This window comes from Ylistrum balloti, unplaced genomic scaffold, assembly GCF_031769215.1.
Source record: "Ylistrum balloti isolate Yb309-2 unplaced genomic scaffold, AGI_CSIRO_Ybal_v1 Utg371086, whole genome shotgun sequence".
Taxonomy (NCBI): Eukaryota; Metazoa; Mollusca; class Bivalvia; order Pectinida; family Pectinidae; genus Ylistrum; species Ylistrum balloti.
Window position 1 is genome coordinate 1 of NW_026782599.1, and position 19,175 is coordinate 19,175.

The 19,175-nt window shown below is 34.8% G+C and overlaps 2 protein-coding genes across 2 annotated transcripts; one reads left to right on the top strand and one right to left on the bottom strand.

The window, feature by feature from the left end:
- Positions 1-1,928: 1,928 nt before the first annotated feature.
- On the top strand, positions 1,929-2,891 carry LOC132560617 (GTPase IMAP family member 7-like). The gene has a single exon (XM_060225281.1). It carries the CDS (start codon positions 1,929-1,931, stop codon positions 2,889-2,891), a length of 963 nt encoding a protein of 320 aa, XP_060081264.1.
- Positions 2,892-5,995: 3,104 nt separating this feature from the next.
- On the bottom strand, positions 5,996-19,084 carry LOC132560608 (D-ribitol-5-phosphate cytidylyltransferase-like). The gene is made up of 10 exons (XM_060225272.1): positions 19,020-19,084; positions 17,776-17,920; positions 17,456-17,616; positions 16,375-16,475; positions 15,621-15,770; positions 14,191-14,295; positions 13,290-13,335; positions 11,458-11,546; positions 9,557-9,850; positions 5,996-9,155 (listed from the first exon to the last, which is right to left on the bottom strand). Coding segments are annotated over exons 1-10 (1,191 nt in total). The 5' UTR covers positions 19,021-19,084; the 3' UTR covers positions 5,996-9,056.
- Between the last annotated feature and the right edge of the window lie 91 nt (positions 19,085-19,175).

Consider the following 19,175-nt stretch of genomic DNA (forward strand, 5'->3'; position numbering starts at 1 on the left):
AGTGTGTTCTGCTTTGAACTATCTGGATGAAAATTTATGCAAAAATTCAACATTTTTTTTTATTTGCACGGACAGCTGATGTCTATGAATTACTTTAATAGGTAAAACGTCCGACGGGGATGATATGGAATGTTTATTCTAAATCCGAAAGAAAAATATTGTCGTTAACATCACCATGCAATAGATTAAAACGAATACAAACTTGCCGTGTACATAATTAGTAATGAACACACAGTCAGGGCATACCTGTTTCCTGTTTATCACGATGATCGTATTTTCGTGGCGCTTTATGTGAATTGTGAAGATGTTAAAATGATTAGAAGAAAAATAATTGAAGTATTTAATATAATTTTGAGGTGTACATCGATCAAATCATGTTTAGTGAAGACATGCTTACTTGAGTACATAATTAGTAAATTCTGATCAAACGACATTTCATAATATGTAATAAGGTATTTTGTCTAATCATGATAATTAAACACCAATTAGCAAGTGGGGTAAAATGAGCTTGTCTTTATAATAGTCAGTATTTTAAGTAAATTATGTGACGAAGTAGATTTTATGATGAGGCGTGTACCAACACGATTATCATTAGTATCTGTATTATAAAGAGTTTTGGTACCAATGGATACATGTCTATGTCAGACTGTCTTGGACTGGGGCAGAAGTAGCCAGAGGTAAGTCAGTTTGCCTTCTTTAATCTTTGTTCGAAGATCATCGGAACGCAAGATTCCGCCGTATGGGTTTGATCACGTCAATAAATTGTTTCCCGCATGTATTACATTAATGTTTTCGTTCTGCAGAGGAAGCACAGAACCTATTGAAAGATGGCGGATAAAAGAGTGAAATCAAATAGTAAGTATGGGACACAGACCAATCCAGAAATGTCTGTCTGCATTAAAATAGAGAGGTGCTGTAGAACTTTATACGTATTTATATATCAAAAATAGGTTTTGCAAAGACAAAACAATTCTTCTCCAAAAATCAATGGAGACACCTAACGTGGAAATACAAATGAATTATGAGATGGAATAATTCCTATTTGTCTACCTTAAACCGTGACATGGGGTCAGTTTGCTCCTGTAGGGCTATTAAAAATCCCACTTCAGCAGCATTTTTCAAACACCTCGACGCCATATTGATTTTTAAAATTCTCTCTAGAAGTTTTATTCTTATTTGCAACGTAACTTTCTTATTCACCTGTATTTATTTTACAACACGTCCCAACAACCACCCCATACTACCTCCATTTGTGTGTATTTTTGTCTTCTTAGTTTGATACCGTCTATGTTTGTAAAGATAGTTCTTATCAAATTTTCTGTATATAACACACTTTGTTTGTAAAGGTAGTTTTCATCAAGATGTTTTTATGTGTATATAATTTTGTTTGTAAAATAGTTAATCACAAGAGATATGTATGTATATTAGATAAACAGAGTTCCGGTGCTTCCTCTTGGGTCATTTTGCTTATCTGCCGGGCGCTGGTTTCCTCTCAGAGGTTTTTCCTGAAGTGCACTATGATCGCGAAGAATGGGTTTGAAAGTTTGGTTTTTACTCGAACGTAGGCGTAGTTTTGCTCACTTTTGCTCCAAATATGTTATAATGAATTTTTTTATATGTACATGTTAATTAAACTAGGTTGAAAATAAACGGCTTCACTATTCTAAAAAAGGGCATGCCAAGATTTTACGGCCAATTTGATTGTTTGGTATTCTTTTCTTGACATTTAGAGCAAACAGAGCTCAAGGTATGGATCATTTCTTTTATACTTTAGCAGGACAAAAATTCCTATTTGTCTTTCTTTAAACCGATCCTCTTGTGTTGTAGTTATGTGTCTGTACATATTGATTTGTGTCGGTGAAATGGATTGAATTGTATCTAATTTAAATGGAGAATGACGACAGAAGATTCTTTTTGCAAGAACAAGTATGGTAAAGAACCGCTGTTTCTGTTCTTTAGCGTGCACGACGTCAAGACCAGAACTGCGCGTGCTGCTGGTGGGAGAAACTGGGTGTGGTAAAAGTATGGCGGGAAACGTTTTACTCGGCGCTGACCTCTTTGTTACTGGCGCCGACGCTAAAGCTTGGCCGAAAGAAAAATGCTTCCGCGGAGAGAGCGAAAAGATCAGAGGATGGGACAAAGTCGTGGTTGTAGATACCCCGGGGAAATTCTTCTATATCGGCGAAGAAGACGAAAAAAAGAAAAAGGGTGAAATCACCAAAATAGCAGGAATGCTTTCTCCAGGCCCGCACGTAATCATACTGGTTCTGTCTAAGGTAAAAGGAAACGGAAGTAGAAGAGCAAATGAGGAAGAAATTGTGAAGTTCTATGCAAAAACGTTCGGAAAGAAGATTGAAAATCATTTCGTCTTTCTTTTTGCCGGAGAAGATGACGATTACGCAGCATTGGCAACTTTACACGAAGACAGTTACCTGAAACTGCTGATAAAAGAAACGCCCAAGAATTACATGGCATTCAATGTTACCACAGCAAGTAAGCCAAAGTTTTCAGAAAAAATGCTTAGCGTCGTCACCAATGTTGTCGAGAGAAATCGGTGGGGATTCCACACGGACAAAATATTTCAAGATGTCCAAATGAAAAATCAGGAAAGAGAAAAAGAAATAAGGAAGTATGAGGATGATAGTCACAGAAAGTATATCGACCAATTGAGGAGCGAGCAAAGACGAAGGGTCCAGGACCTGGAACGAAAATATGACGAGATGTTTAAAAAGGCCAATATGTCATATCAGAAAAGAACACATCCAGATACCCTGAGGTCACGGGTTCGAGACGAATACCAGAACGAGACGGGAATATGGAATACCATTGAGGAAATGACAACATTTCTTTGGAAAGCTTTCAAACCCTTCATCAAAAAGTTGTTAAAGTAAAACGTAAGGGTTTTAATGGTGTATATATATACACGACGTGATAATCTCGATGTGTCATACAGGGACATCCTGGAGTCGTTTTTGTTTCATCTTTTGTCATCCAGCCACCGAAGTCTTACGTGCCCAGGTCAGATTTTTCGAATATTATCTGAAGTAAAAGGTCATTAATATTCTATAACCATGTCAATTTTATAACCTGGATGTATAGGGGACAAGTAAATAGCTTCTTTAAATAAAATTAATTCTTTCACTGCAGTACTAGAGTTGTAAAGTTGTAACTATATATATGTATACAATCCTTTCACTACAGTACTAGAGTTGCAAAGTTGTAACTATATATATGTATACAATCCTTTCACTACAGTACTAGAGCTGTGAAGTTGTAACTATATATATGTATACAATCCTTTCACTACAGTACTAGAGCTGTGAAGTTGTAACTATATATATGTATACAATCCTTTCACTACAGTACTAGAGTTGTAAAGTTGTAACTATATATATGTATAAAATCCTTTCACTATACAATCCTTTCACTACAGTACTAGAGCTGTAAAGTTGTAACTATATATATGTATACAATCCTTTCACTACAGTACTAGAGCTGTAAAGTTGTAACTATATATATGTATAAAATCCTTTCACTACAGTACTAGAGTTGTGAAGTTGTATCTATATATCTTTCACTACAGTACTAGAGTTGTGAAGTTGTATCTATATATCTTTCACTACAGTACTAGAGTTGTGAAGTTGTATCTATATATCTTTCACTACAGTACTAGAGCTGTGAAGTTGTAACTATATATATGTATATCACTACAGTACTCTGTAAAGTTGTAACTATATATATGTTCACTATACAATCCTTTCACTACAGTACTAGAGCTGTAAAGTTGTAACTATATATATGTATACAATCCTTTCACTACAGTACTAGAGCTGTGAAGTTGTAACTATATATATGTATACAATCCTTTCACTACAGTACTAGAGTTGTAAAGTTGTAACTATATATATGTATAAAATCCTTTACAGTACACTATACAATCCTTTCACTACAGTACTAGAGCTGTAAAGTTGTCACTATATATATGTATACAATCCTTTCACTACAGTACTAGAGCTGTGAAGTTGTAACTATATATATGTATAAAATCCTTTCACTATACAATCCTTTCACTACAGTACTAGAGCTGTGAAGTTGTAACTATATATATGTATACAATCCTTTCACTACAGTACTAGAGCTGTGAAGTTGTAACTATATATATGTATACAATCCTTTCACTACAGTACTAGAGCTGTAAAGTTGTAACTATATATATGTATAAAATCCTTTCACTACAGTACTAGAGCTGTAAAGTTGTAACTATATATATGTATACAATCCTTTCACTACAGTACTAGAGCTGTAAAGTTGTAACTATATATATGTATACAATCCTTTCACTATACAATCCTTTCACTACAGTACTAGAGTTGTAAAGTTGTAACTATATATATGTATACAATCCTTTCACTACAGTACTAGAGTTGTAAAGTTGTAACTATATATATGTATACAATCCTTTCACTACATATGTAAAGTTGTAACTATATATATGTATAAAATCCTTTCACTACAGTACTAGAGCTGTAAAGTTGTAACTATATATATGTATAAAATCCTTTCACTACAATACTAGAGCTGTGAAGTTGTAACTATATATATGTATACAATCCTTTCACTACAGTACTAGAGCTGTAAAGTTGTAACTATATATATGTATACAATCCTTTCACTACAGTCATCCTTTCACAGTACTAGAGTATGTAAAGTTGTAACTATATATATGTATACAATCCTTTCACTACAGTACTAGAGTTGTAAAGTTGTAACTATATATATGTATAAAATCCTTTCACTATACAATCCTTTCACTACAGTACTAGAGTTGTAAAGTTGTCACTATATATATGTATACAATCCTTTCACTACAGTACTAGAGCTGTGAAGTTGTAACTATATATATGTATACAATCCTTTCACTATAGTACTAGAGTTGTAAAGTTGTAACTATATATATGTATACAATCCTTTCACTACAGTACTAGAGTTGTAAAGTTGTAACTATATATATGTATAAAATCCTTTCACTACAGTACTAGAGCTGTAAAGTTGTAACTATATATATGTATACAATCCTTCACTATAGTACTAGAGCTGTGAAGTTGTAACTATATATATGTATACAATCCTTCACTACAGTACTAGAGCTGTGAAGTTGAGGATATGGAGGGGCAGTGCCGATTATTTTTTTCATGGTTCTATCTTCAATTGATATATATTCAATAATACGACTTGTAATGATATCCAATCAAAAGTCAGTGAAATTCAAGTTTGTCATAGGTTTACTGTACAATATGTCACTGAGGTAAATATGATGTTCAAGTGAACTTATTCTCGAGGGTTTAAAAGAGATCTGCAGTCAGGGACCAATTTTAAAGACACAATGCTGTCAATGATGTATCACAAGAATTCAAACCCAACACCTACATATTAACAGTATGTTGCTTTACACCAGTTTGTGTGACAAGGACTATCATTTCATCTATACCTAAGTTTTTTTCTCCATTTCAATTCACATGTGACCGTAACTGAAGCCTAAATTCATGTAATAAATTCATTCTTCTAATACTAAACTGTGATGTGATGATTTCATGAGAAAAATTATCCCAAACAAACATCGTCTATGTGACCTTCAAATTCATCAACGCTCCTGTTAACATGTCACTAGACATAAAGGCGTATGTACCCTTATATTGTCATGTATTCTAATCTTCTCTGTCAAGAGGTCTAAAGAAAAACATTTTTAATTTATCTACCTTTTAATATGAAAAAAAAAAAAAATGAAATATGAGGAAAAAACCACGTCCTGTTTTCCCATTTCAAATGGATGTAGTCTTTGAAAATTGCTGATTATCTCTTAAGTGTGAACAGGTTCCATAAGTTACGGTCATCTTCAAGAACACTTGTTGGTGACATGTCCTTGCAGTGCTATATATTGTCTCTGGCTAGGTCAACACAAGCAGTTAATCTTAAGGAAAACAAGGGCACATAAACAACTATTTAAAATCATTTTATCATGTTTTAAAATGGCAAGAAAAACAGAAAGAAAAAATAATTACCAACACCATTTAAACTTAATTATATTTATACCACTTAATTGTCACAGTATTCTGTGAATATACCCACATTCTTTGTATTACATCCTGTGATATGGTCTATTGTGATGTCAGGATTAGATAAGATATAACGACGACCATTCACAGATTACAGAGACATCACGAGAGAGACCGTATATAAATACGGTAGCCAAAAGGACTTGGCTTTTACATGGACGAGAATAATTTTCTGCAATATTCGCCAAAATAATTAATCATTATAAAGGAAATGGAATTCCATGTGATATTTGGTTTAAGAAACTCATGTAAAATCCTATAGAGGTTCATCTAGTTGCAAGAAAATTTAAATATCTCGGCATATGACATTGATCAGTCAATCAGTCGTTCATCTTCAGGTGAGAATAATTCATGATTTTCAAACAAATTCAAAAACTGATTACGGGTATTTAACTGTATTATGTACTTAACTATCTCAACAGATAGTACACGTAAAATATCTTAATAAAAATAACATGCAAACAAACACATATAAGCAGAAATCTTCAAAATAAAAATTTGAATAATGCTTATGTACTTGAAAAAAATATTGCACAACATGAATGGCACTGTGAAAGACAGCTAGATCAGATCACAAAAATACATTATAAACATACACATGTTGTAGATCGGAACAAAAAAATATATTTCTCCTTCACCAACATAAGTCATAAACGTAATATTCTCTAAAATCGAGGTTTTCCCCAACAACTACTAACACAGTTTGCTATTATGTAAACAATGATAAATATTATACCAGCAAGTTCCTGATAAATGTAAAACTAATATGAGAACACAATCAGTTTTGAGTATTTACAACCTTAAGGGTCATCTGTAAATGATAAGATAGCACCATACTTTTCACATATCTGTTTCTTTAAACACATGAGAAACTTTACATTATAAATCTACATTTCATATTTTAATCCCTTGGCATTCAATGTTAAGTCAATCTTGCATTCACCAATTTTAAGACACATTCTACATCGCGTAACAATATTATGACATTTCATTTTGGCACCATGTTGACCTACCCTTAAATCTCGAAAATAAGCAGCAGCATTTTTTTTTTTCTGAAGGGATCACGGAGTATCTTCAAAAATTGCTTTATTTTAAGACAGATTTTCGAAGCCATTTTGACTGAGGTATGTAGCTTACTGTCTAGACATTCTTATTTTTTGTAGATATTTTTTAAACTGTCCACGCAAAGTTGACCAGGCCTCGACGGTCACCATAATAGTTTATCGAATCTTTGTCATTAATGCTGAAATATAGGAAATAATTAATTGACCCTGTAACACACTGGGCTTAATGCTACATTTCATAACAATTTTCCATTAGCTTTAATTATATACACAACTCACTATATGGAGTTTTATATGTAAACATGTAACTTTGTTCAGATGAAACATTTAGTAAGAAAAAGATATTGTTTATACAGGCCATTTGTCACAGGTTCCAGTGTAATACAAATCAGAAAGGTTGAACCTCTGTATAAAAAACACTTACCTGTCTGTAAAGGCCACATTTCTCTGCTCCCTTGTGTGGCCTCTATAGACAGGTGTGACTGAAGAGCATTACATTGTGATAAAACAGAAACAACAGTTTTTAAAAATAATCTCCCAGATGTATAATACCAATATGAATGTGATGATAAGTGAAAATGTAAAATATAGTTAACATCTGAGAAGTGTTACCCTACATAAAAAAACAAGAAAACAAAATATTCTATTCATTAATGGTATGTTCTTCAATCTATCCCCATCAAAAAACCAGACTAAATGTCAGAAAGTGACCACACTTCCGCTTGTGTGACGTCAGGTTTGACTGGCCAAATGTCTTATTTTCACACTAAATCCTGCTCTCTGATTGGTCAATTGAGTGTTAAATAAAAGTATATAAAAGTAAAAAATCTAGATTGTTTTTCCCCTGGTAAAAATATATTTAGCAAATCGTGTTTTTTTATTGGACTATCAAAGCAAAATGAGAGATTATCTGTATGAGATGAACATTTCTGGTCCCATGCATATCGTTTTTCTATATACTGTAATGATGACCTTGATGTATGAAGTTTAAAAAGTTGTAAAATAAATTCGAAACAGACATGACATAGGTAACACTATCTACTCCAGCCTTCCTCTCCCTGAACATACAATGGTGGGGGTATAACAATTCATTTTCAAATGAGGTTGTGCTGCTCATATAACAATCGGTAGATAAATATGTATTGGCAGGTTCTGTTGTAACTGTTGTGAATAAACGTCAACTGACCAGATCCCTCTATCCATAGAATGTGACAATGGTCAGCAATGAGTGTGTAGAATTGTCCAGCATACAATGTTTCTCCAATTTGTCCTTATGTATAATTTTAGTCACCCTGTTTTCACCAGGTGTTGTAGGTATATCCAAGACAACATGATAAATTCCATCCTCACAGTGTTCCAGATCAAACTGTGAGAGGTTAGTCTAAATAATTGTTTTTCTATCCAGCTGTTGCATGATTTCTCCTTATAGAGTGGATTTTGATCAATAAAAACGTAGATCTGTGTGGTTATCACAGGTGTCATTTGTCCATTCCTTGTGAGGTCAGTCAAATTGCATGTAGATTTGTCCAGCCATGACAGGGTCTCTTGTCCGTGCTTTGTGAGGTCAGTCAAATGACATGTAGATTTGTCCAGCCATGACAGGGTCTCTTGTCCGTACTTTGTGAGGTCAGTCAAATAACATGTAGATTTGTCCAGCCATGACAGGGTCTCTTGTCCATACTTTGTGAGGTCAGTCAAATGACATGTAGATTTGTCCAGCCATGAGAAGGTCTCTTGTCTGTGCCTTGTGAGGTCAGTCAAATGACATGTAGATTTGTCCAGCCATGACAGGGTCTCTTGTCCGTACCTTGTGAGGTCAGTCAAATGACATGTAGATTTGTCCAGCCATGACAGGGTCTCTTGTCCATGCCTTGTGAGGTCAGTCAAATGACATGTAGATTTGTCCAGCCATGACAGGGTCTCTTGTCCATACAATACTTGCCACCATTTTTGATACCACAGTAACACTGGTGTTTGTCTGTAGAGATAATAAACATGGTGTCAGACAGGATAATGATTGAATGGTAAATTACCCCTAAACTGTTTCACAAATAAAAGAAATTTGAATGTTTCAACATTAACACAGTCAGATGGGAGAAACAGCGTATTTGTATTACAGTAATATTTTTTAATATCTATATATCTCATAGCTGCTTAGTGTTAAAAATTACAATCTAGATACAATCATAATATCAAAAGCCTGTAGAGATGTACATGGTCAATGTTAACATATATTACGTAGACAACATCTTATAGATTTTTGTTCTCAACAATTCGAAAAAGAAATTGTTATGAACGTAAGAAATGACAGGTATGGAACAAACTAGAGTTTTCATGTTTTAAATAACATTAAACATATATCTATATATCAAATCCTACCTCATTCAAAACAAAATATACCAGCAGGTGTTTCTTCCTCCAAGATTGACAATTCCTCTGCACAATATTTTTGATCTTTTTAAAGCAGTTCACCATCTCATCCTCCAACTGTATCACATGAACTATCACTTTATCCAGGAAAGGTGTTAGGGGTGCCAAAGAGGATTTTTTCTGTTCCCTGACTAGATTTTCTGTGTAGTCTGTTATAACATCACTGTCAAACTGAGTATGGTAGTACACAGTACAGTTCACGTCCACAAGGTCACAAGTTTCCAAGGAATCACATATCGTTACCTACAACAGACAGAAAACTTGTAACATATCATTACCTACAACAGACAGAAAACTCGTAACATATCGTTACCTACAACAGACAGAAAACTCGTAACATATCGTTACCTACAACAGACAGAAAACTCGTAACATATCGTTACCTACAACAGACAGAAAACTCATAACATATTGTTACCAACAACAGACAGAAAACTCATAACAGCAGTCTCACAACATCATATCTGACTTGGTACATGTAGCTTGTGACGGATATGTTATCTTGTATTTGACATATAAATTTTGACAATGTAAAATGTTTCACATGAGAACCTGTGATTGACACAGTAATCTATCTTTTACTTTGGAACATGTTTCAGACATGGTAACCAGTGCTTGACATGTTAACCTGTGTTAGATATTGTGACCTACTTGTGTTTAACATGGTAACCACTGCTAGACACGTTAACCTGTGTTTGAAATTGTGACCTACTTGTGTTTGGCATGGTAACCAGTGCTTGACAACATTTATCTGTGTTTGACATAGTGACCTAATTGTGTTTGACAGGGTAACCAGTGTTTGACATGTTAACCTGTGATAGACAATGTAACCTGTCAATGACATTGTAACCTGTGATAGATATGGTAACCTGTCAATGACATTGTAACCTGTGATAGATATGGTAACCTGTCAATGACATTGTAACCTGTTAATGACATTGTAAGCTGTCAATGACATTGTAACCTGTGATAGATATGGTAACCTGTCAATGACATTGTAACCTGTGACAGATATGGTAACCTGTCAATGACATTGTAACCTGTGACAGATATGGTAACCTGTCAATGACATTGTAACCTGTGACAGATATGATAACCTGTCAATGACATTGTAACCTGTGACAGATATGGTAACCTGTCAATGACATTGTAACCTGTGACAGATATGGTAACCTGTCAATGACATTGTAACCTGTGATAGATATGGTAACCTGTCAATGACATTGTAACCTGTGATAGATATGGTAACCTGTCAATGACATTGTAACCTGTGATAGATATGGTAACCTGTCAATGACATTGTAACCTGTGACAGATATGGTAAACTATCAATGACATTGTAACCTGTGACAGATATGGTAACCTGTCAATGACATTGTAACCTGTGATAGATATGGTAACCTGTGATAGACATGGTAACCTGTCAATGACATTGTAATCTGTGACAGATATGGTTACCTGTCAATGACATTGTAACCTATGATAGATATGGTAATCTGTATTGACAAAATAACTTCTGTTTGACATAGATACCTTTGATTGACAGAGTAAACTGTGACTGACATGGTAACTTGTGCTTGATATGGTAGACTATGTTAGAAAAACAAAATTTAATGTTTCATCATTTATCTGAGTGGTATCTATATTTCAATACAACTGATCATACTGTATATATTTGATAAATGTGACAACAGTTGTTGGGTGTGACAACATATTTCGATGTTTTGACTCTTGTGACGTGACAATCCAGTTTGTGATGAATTTGAAGGATCTCTAAATATCCATTTGATGTGAATGTGTAGTTCAATGTATTTCTTCTTAATAAAACAACAATATTTGCATTGTGTCACCTTGAGATGTCGAGCACCTAATTCCTGTTCTAAACAGGTGACAAGATCTCTATCACAGCATCCAACCACTTGAACCTGCATCTCATTCTCTGTAAGAAAAACAATTTACATGTAAATAATCTGTTGACAAAAAAAAAACTAGAGATCCTAGAAGGATTTACCACTTAGTTGGCAGTTGACAGAAAAAAAACCAAGAGATCCCTGAGGGATTTACAAGCTAGTGGGCAGTTGACAGAAAAAAACCAAGAGATCCCTGAGGGATTTACAAGCTAGTGGGCAGTTGACAAAAAAAAAAACCAAGAGATCCCTCAGGGATTTACAAGCTAGTGGGCAGTTGATAGAAAAAAAACCAAGAGATCCCTGAGGGATTTACAAGCTAGTGGGCAGTTGACAAAAAAAAAACCAAGAGATCCCTCAGGGATTTACAAGCTAGTGGGCAGTTGACAGAAAAAAACCAAGAGATCCCTGAGGGATTTACAAGCTAGTGGGCAGTTGACAGAAAAAAACCAAGAGATCCCTGAGGGATTTACAAGCTAGTGGGCAGCTGACAGAGCAAAAACAAGAGATCCCAGAGGAATTTACAAGCTAGTGGGCAGTTGACAGAAAAAAACAAGAGATCCCTGAGGGATTTACAAGCTAGTGGGCAGTTGACAGAACAAAAACAAGAGATCCTAGAAGGATTTACAAGCTAGTGGGCAGTTGACAAAAAAACGAGATCCCAGAGGGATTTACAAGCTAGTTGGCATTTGAAAAAACAAAAACAAGAGATCCTAGAAGGATTTACAAGCTAGTTGGCAGTTGACAGAAAAAAAACAAGAGATCCCAGAGGGATTTACAAGCTAGTTGGCAGCTGACAGAAAAAAAACCCAAGAGATCCCTGAGGGATCTTGGTTCCCTACCAAGTATGATCTTTTTTCATTTCTACTTTGTAAGTTGGATCTTTTCTCTCTAGTCTTCTTATCTACTTTCCATTAAATGCTGTATTGACAGGTGAATTAATTATAAAGCATCAATAAACAAGGGAAATAACCTGGTACATACAAATTGAAAAAAAATTAAAATAAATAAATAAATAAATAAAAAGAAATTTCCATCCTGAGACGAATGTCCAGCTAGAGCGGAGTTGAAAGGTTAACCTACAAATCAATGTTAAAAAATAATCAAGAATTATGTGGAAAAATGGTGATAAAAAACTTTAACTCTTGAAAATTAACTGAGCCACTTGTCAGTCATTCTGTTTTTTTCCTGACCTGTCTCAAAATAAAAATGACATGAGAAGATATAGAGGTACATATTTAAGATTTGAAAAGCATCTTTCCAGTTCCAGATCAGTCGAAAAATCATAAGGGCATAACTTAAAGCCAAAAGGAACCTTCCTAAGAAATCTGAGAATGATCCATCAAATTACTTCTCCAGAAATAGCAATAATAAAGTTCCTAAAGAACGAACAACAGATCATATCTGCAAGGTCATTTGAATAGCAATCCATGATGAGTGGATAATAATACATTTTATACCAATATTTTTCGTCAACTAGAACCAGGTAAATATATAATCAGAATTCACAATAATCATCTGGGGAATTAAAATACAGTGACATAGTGATTAAAACTGGCTGTCACCCTGTAAAATATCATTATTTTCCACCTCTTTCTGCATCAAGCTGCCTATACATTTTACTTCAGAAAATTCAAAACTTTTCCTGCCATTAAATGTATGATGCTGCAAAATTTCGAAAAGAAAACAGGGGAGAGAAAATTGTTTATTTCCAGATGTTAAAATAAATGCCCACTTTTTAACTCATTCCCCTTCAAAATGAATGTATTACATACCTTTGAGCATGCCCTCTGCTGCATACAAGTCCTTTCTTAAGGTTACCTGACAATACATTTATCACACGTTAATATTTCGTAAATAATTTTATTTCAGATATTCACTATGCAATCAATTCAATAATATTTGTCCCTGTACTTCTATTGATAATCAATTCATCCAGACAAACTTGTGGGAAATTTCAATAAAATCTACAAAGAAACAGGTATACTGAGTACTGATAAAACAACGTCTCCTTTCTGCCCATTATCACACTGTATCAATTAAAAAGATGTTGCCCAAGATGTTGAGACAAATTCCTTTATTTTCACAATCCGATTTTAACCCATAGTATCCATGTTTGGTCCCTAAAGAACTTCTGTGCGAAGTGTCAGCATCGTTATACCACATAATCTTAAGTAAATGGTGAACCATCAAAAATTAAAAAAAAAAAAAGTTTTTGAAAAAATAGAAGTTATGATCCACACCTGCAAATAATTAAGAAAAAGTTCCCACACCTATTCCAGTTTCACTCTGTTTAGAACATATCTGTAAAGTATCAGCATCCTACTACAATTACACAGTGAACAATTAAAAACCTTTGACCAAGATCACAACCAAGGATTTCAGATGGAAAGGAAGACAGGTGGACGGGGACAAACCCTAAACCTCCCTTCCCCACAAGATTACCAGTAGGAGACTATTAAATGCCAGTAAATAATGCAAGTAAATAATAATATTCTATCATTTCTTTTACCAAATCTATGTTTACATTTTGTTGAAATGTTACATGCCCAAGAAATAGTAGTGGACTTGTTCACTTGGCACACGACACAACTCAACATTTATTGTTTATTTTCAATGAAGGAAAGGCAGAAAAAGGAATATGATATTACTTAAATTACTAAAATAATTGCTTACCTTCCAAAGATTACTAGGACCTTCTATTAGTCTGGCCTTTGTGCTGGTATATTTCAATGCAAGTTGGAGACATTCGGTTCCAAAATCAAAATCATGCTCTGTGGCCTGAAACACGAAATTAACAAATTAAGAATTAAAAAGCAATCGCAACAAGCCCAGGATACATGTTTCTTCTTATTTATTGGTATGTCAATTAATTTTGCACAAACTTTTCGGCTTCATCAGGAAGTTTGGGTGGACCCAGTCAACATACCAATAAATAATAGGAACCATGTATCCCAGTTTTGTTGCAATTGCTCTTCAGTTTTTAGTTTGTCCCTGTACTCCAATCATCCTGTATATCAGTAGATGTCCAAGCAAGGGATACAAAGAACTGACCGAACTCCTCCTTATAGGGCTCTACCTTAATATCTACATGTAATTTATGATCCAACGTCTGTAGTCAGTTATAAAATGACGGCTAAGTTGGGACCTTGAACATCATTTATCCAATCCAATGTCTACAGGTATTTTCATCCAGGTAGTCAATTTAATTCATTTTTTTTCAAAACTGACATGCTGCTGAGTAACCTGCATAGGGCACTCGGATTAAGCGCGGGGTAAGGACTGACATGATGCTAAGTAACCTGCATAGGGCACTCAGATACAGCGTGGGGTAAGGACTGACATGATGCTAAGTAACCTGCATAGGGCACTCAGATAAAGCGCGGGGTAAGGACTGACATGATGTTTTATGTTTCAATTTAAGTTGCAAATACAAACAGTGACCCTTTTTGGGGGCAATTGGCAGTTTTACTATGCGCACTTCAAACTTTTGTAGACATTTGATCCTTTGACCTTGAAACTTGGTTCAAAATAATCTTGGTATCATTCCCTACAACTTACAAGGGCATATGCTTATAAATAGCTCAAGATTTTGGAGAAAATTATTAGTTTCACTTCTTACAAGTGTTGGTGACCTTTGACCCAAGGACCTTAAAACTTGGCTGAAAAATCTTTGCATCATTTTCTAAAACATTCAAAGTAAAAAAAATTAGCATTCCTGGAGACTAAATGAAACAGCCGGAGACCATGAATTTTGCAGTTGTGCTACAGCTACTCTTTAACATTACAACAATTTCAAGCACTGATTTCCTTTATGTCTCCCAAAAGAGAAGAATATTTTTTGAATAACATGTTCCTTCACTGTTCTGGCCCAACCCATGGGCACCTGAGGAATGGAAACCAAAATTTTTGCAATTTTGATGCCCCTTCAGGTATTGATAACATTTGATTTTAAATTGGCTTTATGGTTCTTAAGAAGAAGCTGAAAATGTGAAAAATCAATTGATGGTGCAAAATGACCAAAGAAACTTCATCTTCAATGTTTGAATGGCGATCACTATCTGAATAGGAATATTATTTGAAACAATCAATGTATGCCAACACACCTTTTCATATGCAGACAGAATAACAGAGAAGATGAATCCTTGTGGCATCTCACTGGCGTGATATCTGCTGCGGTCTAGTGACTCCTCCAGGTAGCCACACTCATCAGAAGCAATCACAGTGGAAATAAGTGGACGATGAACACCTGCTGCCTGGAATATAAACATCATTCATTCATGATTGTTTTTATGAACTGACCCAAGAGAAGCTCTATCAATTTCCAAGTCCTATTTACATACAATATCAAAATGTTTTACACTCTGAATTATCATGTGAATAGTAATGATACACAAACAAGAGTCATTTTTATACATCCAGGGCTCTCGATCTGCCAGATTTGGGGCCGATTTCCAATGCAAAATAGTATCTTTTTTTTCCAATTTAGACCCAAAGTTTTCCCGATTCTAAGGAAAACGCCGCTATTTTTCCCAATTCTAAGGGCTCCGGGCCCCGAGGCCCCGGTCCCAAAATGGGGTGTGAGAGCCCTGACATCTAAATATAATTATAATTATCGACACCTTAACCAAGAATGACATTATCGTTCTACCAAAACGGAAATATTATTATCATTTCGTTGTCTAATATACTAGAAATAACCAATACTGAATTTTGTCCAGGGTTTTTAATTTAATTTTTGGGGGGAGAACAGATGAATTCTACTCAATCATTTTCACATTCTAACCAAAATTTGGCACTGAGTTCATTCTTTGATGTGAACAATTGATATGAAGAGAAGAAAGTCTTTGTGGAACACACCCCAGTCTCCCTGGCAGCCTTGGCTACATCCTGTATTACACTCTCACCAACAAACAGGCGTACAGCATCATGTATTATCACCACGTCAGAGGGCTCCAAAACTGTAACAGAGAAACAATGGTATCAGTCAAACTGATAAACGCTTTCACCAAACAACCTAAACGCTTTCACCAAACAAAACCTAAACGCTTTCACCAAACAACCTCAGTGGAGGTTTTTCTTGTCAGTGAATTTTGTATTTGGTCACATTCATGACACATATCTTAAATCAATTGATCATCGATACTTAATATACATGTCAGCTATAAACTCTGATTTCTACTAGTGTGTGTTTTTATCAATAGTTTGGTTTTGAAAGTTGTATGAAAGATTATCAAAAGTTCAACGATTATAGGCAATGGAACTGTTTTCTGAAAATGTACTTAGTATAAGTTGTGAGTATCAGTGGCATCACTTCAGAGCAGTCATGCTCCAGATGAGAAATTTTCACAAAGGGCAATAACTCTGTGATTAACAGGGTTGCAGACACTGTTTTTAGGACACTGCATACTTGTCTTGGCATGACCAACGTATTCACCAAGTTTCATTAACCTAGTTTAAATGCAAGCAAAGCTATGCTTCAGACATAAAATATTTTAAAAAAGTGATGCAATGTTGTGAATATAAATCAAATTCAAAATCTGTCCATGGTTCATGAAATATTGTTATATGCAGACATATATTTGAGAAATGGTCAAGGGTAGCCTTTGACCTTTAACCTTGATCACTGACCCTCAAAATCTAATCAGGTGTAAACCTTGGTAAGGTGATTATTATATAGAAGGAATATCAACAAAATATGTCCATGGGTTCATCAGATATCTGGTGCAGAAATTTATCACATATGCATGCACACAAGTGATTACAAAGCTGTCATTATAATCACACTTGATGCTTGCTTAATACATATATGTGGGATTATAGGCCTGAACAAAACCAACCAAGTAAAGATTTGAGAAAAAAATATCACTTTTCATAGTACAAAAGGAAAAGCAATTCCTGTTGTGTTCTGTAGTGATTAAATGCCTTCCCCTGTTCACACCTGATTTGAGTGTCTTTACTCCATTGTTAATCGATCTGTGACGGGTGTGGGCCCCTCTCACCACCATTACTTTAGTGTAACCATGACTTTCCACCAACTCTTCTAAATAGTCCACATATGGCTGAGAGACTACCACAACAATGTGGTTTACACAACTCAATCTACAAAAAAAATGGAGACAACTTCAAATAACATGGCAATGTTAAAAAAAAATGGAAAAATAAATACTGTACTATAAGCTTCATCATTCCCAGTCAATTGTATTTTCTTTTTTCATTCATTGAAAATAATTTATAATAAACTGGTAAGAGGTTCTGTACTTGTGGAATTCCTGGAGTGTGTAGAGGATAATGGGTCTGTCCAACAGTCTGCAAAACTGTTTTGGCAATGAACTCCCAAAACGTTCCCCAGTACCCCCAGCAGGTAGGACCACGCTTACATGTATGTTATCTCTGTCAGCCATCACTAAAATGATAAAAGTTTGTTTCCAGTGTTATAATGACACAAAATGAAATGAATTAAAAATATACATCTCTCATTCACCCAATCCGAAATACATTTGTATGTTCAGGAGTCACACAACTCATTCAACAAAGATCCCAGATGCATCTTGGCACCCACCTTTGTATTATCATTTTTCTTTTCATGCTTGCTTATTAATTACATGTAAATGTTGCATAAAGTGTTGACAGTTGAGTAAGACATATGGTAACATCAATAAACAAAGGCTGTTCTTCATACGAAATGGTAAATTCCTACTGTAATCTGAAATCGCTTTCTATCTGCATTGTAATTTGGCAAAAAGACCTACAATGGACAAGGCACAAGGGACCATTAGTGCCTTTTGGATCTGATCAAGGAATAAAGTAAAGTGACTCACTGCTAGTTCTGCTATTTTGCCATTCAAAGTGACTATAATTAATATTTAGCCACTGTGACAAATAAGCTTTATACAACCTTTCCAGTATAGACATTTAACTCTTTATTCTAGCGGTAAGGTGTCAAGCTCTAGAGCAAGAGGTTGTTCAGTGTGTTTATGCTCTTTTGGTCATTTTTCACGAATGGAACCTGATGATTTTTTCAAACTTTTTTATTGACTTTAGGTGGTGGTCCTGTAATTTTTAGTCAGGTCTGGGAAACAAAATGGCCGCCGTGAGGCCATCTTGTATTTTGTCAATTATAGATTGTTCTCAGAATATCTAAAGAACCAGAAGATAGATCACTTTTGGAATTTCTAATTCCAATGTATGTTCCTCCAAGTCTCTTCTTTTGTATTGTTCATGATTTGACATATCAGAAAATCAAAATTGCTGAAACGTGCCATCTTGAATATTTCAAAGTTGCTATTTCTTGACAATTCGATTGATTTTTCTCAAAATTCTGTTGTAGATTCTCCTTGGTCAATAAATGTGCCCATTTGTCTTTGGTGCTTCACAACTGAAGCCGAAATTAAAGAAGATGAAAAAAATGAAGAAGGCAAAATCCTACTTATACAGGGACAATATGACGCCATACAATAACTGGCACCAAGATGCATGGAATCTCGTTTTGATAGTATGCATACTGCAAAAATAGCTGCAGGACCGTCCCGATTTATACCCGAAATATTAATGTGACATTAAAATGCTACCGTCCAGCGTATTGTCAAACCGTTCGGCCCGCTAAACCGGAAATAAATAAACCTTAAAACAAGTTTATATATCGCTTTATCTTATTGGTC